At 50.7% G+C, this 3,489-nt stretch overlaps 2 protein-coding genes across 2 annotated transcripts in view; one reads left to right on the top strand and one right to left on the bottom strand.

The window, feature by feature from the left end:
- The window catches only part of Rab37 (RAB37, member RAS oncogene family), a 68,933-nt gene that overhangs the window by 33,038 nt on the left and 32,406 nt on the right, over nt 1-3,489 (bottom strand). The window lies entirely within an intron of this gene.
- The window catches only part of Cd300lf (CD300 molecule like family member f), a 15,873-nt gene that overhangs the window by 5,609 nt on the left and 6,775 nt on the right, over nt 1-3,489 (top strand). Inside the window, exons 2-3 of the mRNA XM_026780906.1 lie at nt 1,120-1,458; nt 3,025-3,142. Of these exons, the coding sequence (XP_026636707.1) occupies nt 1,120-1,458; nt 3,025-3,142 (457 nt within the window). The remainder of the gene's footprint in view (nt 1-1,119; nt 1,459-3,024; nt 3,143-3,489) is intronic.

The following is a 3,489-nucleotide window of genomic DNA, read 5'->3' as shown; positions in this document are numbered from 1 at the left end:
CATATCTGGTAGCACCACACCTGGCAGCACCACACCTGGTAGCACCACACCTAGCAGTGCCACACCTGGCAATACCATACCTGGAAACACCACACTTGGTAGTACCACACCTGGCAGTACCACACCTGGCAGTGTCACACCTGGCAGCACCACACCTGGCAGCACCACACTTGGCAGCACCACACCTGGCAACACCATATCTGGAAACACCACACCTGGCAGTACCACACCTGGTAGCACCACACCTGGTAGCACCACACCTGGCAGTGCCACACCTGGCAATACCATACCTGGAAACACCACGCTTGGTAGTACCACACCTGGCAGTACCACACCTGGCAGCACCACACCTGGCAGCATCACACTTGACAGCACCACACCTGGCAACACCATATCTGGAAATACCACACCTGGCAGTACCACACCTGGTAGCACCACACCTGGCAGTGCCACATCTGGCAATATCATACCTGGAAACACCACACCTGGCAGTACCACACTTGGCAGCACCACACCTGGCAACACCATATCTGGAAACACTCACACCTGGCAGTACCACACCTGGCAGCACCACACTTGGCAGCACCACACCTGGCAGCACCACACCTACCAGCGCCACACTTGGCAGTACCACCTGGATGTTGTTTATATATTATATGTTGTTTATATACATATTTATATATATACATATATGTGTACACACACACACCATATATCTTATATGGAGCAGGGAGGGCAGATGTTCAGATGTTCAGGATGAACCCAGGGTTTTGCCCATACTAGGGTCTCTATGTAGTCCTGGCTGTCCTGGAGCTTGCTTTGTAGGCCAAGCTGGCTTTGAATTTAGGGACATCTATCTGCTTGTCTCTGATAACTGAGTGGTGGAATTAAAGTCTTGCTCCACCATGCTTGGCCATTTTTTTTTCTTTTGGGAGCTGTAATTGTTCAAGAATTTTTCTGGCTCCTCTTGACTCGGCAGGATGTTAAGGGACAGCAGGCAGCCTGTCTTGGAGAAGGGGTGTTCTCTGACCACTATTCAATTAATCATGCTTTTGGAACTGGCACTGTGCCCTGCCCTTGGAGTGGGAGATCAGTGGTCCATGGGTTTGTATTTTCCAGGCTGCTCCACTGCTCAGGATAAAATCACAGGTCCAAACATGGTGAGTGGTCATGAGCAGGGCTCCTTGACTGTGCGGTGCCGTTATGCCTCCTACTGGAAGGAGTCCAAGAAGTACTGGTGCCGAGGAGCTGATTGGAAAACATGTGAGACTCTGGTTGAAACGGATATGGAACAGGTGGTGAAGAAGGACCGTGTGTCCATCAGGGATGATCGGACTGACTCTGTCATCACAGTGACCATGAGGGAATTGAGGATAAGCGACGGCGGCGTTTACTGGTGTGCAATTGAGAGATTTGGGTCTGATCACAAATTTAAAGTTAATGTGAACATTGGCCCAGGTAAGAGTGTGTGTACATCTCTTTGGGTGCCCTTTTTTGTCTCTTGGGTTCCACCTAAAGGAATTAGCTGTCACTCATGAGCTGTTGCACTGTGCAGGAGGTTGAGTCCTGAAGTTCCCCACACCCTTGATAGACTGCTTGGGGTTGGGACAGGGCTTCTCCTAAACACCTCCTGACTCCCAGGCTTCCAGGCACTTCCCTTTCTCGTCTCTGCACAGCTCCATCTTTAGTCTACGGCTAAGAGAGGACAGGGAGGTTGTCCCCAGCTCTGGCTCATAGGCCAAAGATATCTCTTTCTGTGGTTCCTGGAGTTCCAGTTCCTGCCAAAGCTTTCCTGGAGTCCCATGGGGAGGTACCGGCTCTCCAAGGAGCTCAGGGTGCCATCACCTGGTGCTGTGGTCACCCCCACTCTATCCATCCTGAGGGAAACCGTACCAGACTAGTTGGAGTGTGGTGACCCAATTTTCCAAGGTCTAGAAACGCCTTTGCACACAGTTGCTTTTCTGATGTCTGCAGTCTCCCGAGGAGCCCTTTTGTGCCTTTAGCCTAATGGTATTCTTTGTGAGTGCTTCCAGCATGTGGAAACTCATGGTGGTGGTGGTGGTGGGGTCAGCTCTGAGGTCTTCGTGCATTGGCTTGGAGAGGTTTCTCTCTTGAGCTCTGCTCTGCCACCCTCAGACAGGTTGCTAGCACCTGGTCATCGGGCATTTGTAGGGTGCAGATGGCAGATGAAGGCAGGGCTACCGTCTCCAGGACTCCCTGAGGTTCAGTATGGCACAAAGCTTGCATTATCTTGCTGAACCCCGACAATACTCTTGGAAAAGGGTATCTCCATTATTGAAACTTAACTTGTCCCAAGTGTCTTTCTGACTGTTAGGATTTTCGTTTTGTTATCAAAGGATTTTTACTTCTTTTGTGTATAAAGACAGGTGTTTTGTCTGCATGCATGTGCACCACATGTGTGTCAGGTGTCCGTGGAAGCCAGAGGAGGGCATCAGATACCCTAGAACTTACAGATACCCTAGAGTTACAGATGGTGATGAGCCATCATGTGGGTGCTGGGAACTGAACCTGGGTCCTCTGCAAGAACATTGTGTGCTTTTAACTGCTGAGCCATCTCTCTAGCCCCAATATTAGTTGTTTCCCCCACTCCCCGCAGTATGGCCATGACCTTAGAAGTTTTGAAACTAGGTTATGTTAGCCACTTTTCAAGTTCCCTGTCTGTTTCTGTCCTTGTCTGATAAAGCTGGGGGGAAGGGTTGGCTGAGACACTGTCATAGCAATTGGGGCATTCATCTGGGTTTTAGCTGCTCCTGTTCTGAGGCTCTCCCTGGCTCCCTCCAGGGTTCCACTGTTCCCCCTGGACTTGTGCCCAGTCCTACCTGCCTCAGGAGCTCTGGGCTCTCTTAGAGGTCAAGAGGATAGTAGCAGTTCAGCTATAGTTGCTTGCCACAGCCCTGCTCCAGAGTCCTCTGGTTGGGATGGCCCACACTCCCTTGCAGGCTCAGAGCAAGAGTAGACTGTGATGGGTGATTGGAATAGCGTTGTAATCTGTCTTATGCCAAGCACCCACTACAGCATTGACCACGCTCCCCATCACCTCCACCACCACCATGTTCACAGAGACCGTTGCTGCGAACACCACCATGTTCTCAATGAAGACCAGCTACTACTCTGATGGCAGGTAAGCCAGTTTGGATGATGCTTTCCTCTGCAGTCCACTTAGCCCCAAGTCTTCTAATGGTGGAGTTTCTGAAGTCTCGGACTCCATCTGTATAGTTAAGGATGCTGGCCCTCCCAACTTGCCTTCAGCTCCCAGTGAGCCCTCATCCTGGAACAGAGGGTAGTTTATAGGTTTGTTGGTCCATTTGTTCGTTCATTTATCCTACTTTAACTGGAGCTAATTTCTTGCTGGTGGGCCTGTGTTGGGTTCTAGGGACATGGAGGTAGTGCTCGGTGGAAGAGAGATATTCATAGGAAGTCAGCAAGAGCAGCATGGCTAGCTGGTGTGTGTGTGTGTGTGTGTGTGTG

The sequence above is a fragment of the Microtus ochrogaster genome, chromosome 7 (assembly GCF_000317375.1).
Source record: "Microtus ochrogaster isolate Prairie Vole_2 chromosome 7, MicOch1.0, whole genome shotgun sequence".
NCBI classification, from domain to species: domain Eukaryota; kingdom Metazoa; phylum Chordata; class Mammalia; order Rodentia; family Cricetidae; genus Microtus; species Microtus ochrogaster.
The sequence above is the reverse complement of the archived record's forward strand: the minus strand, read 5'-3'. Positions and strand labels throughout refer to the sequence as shown.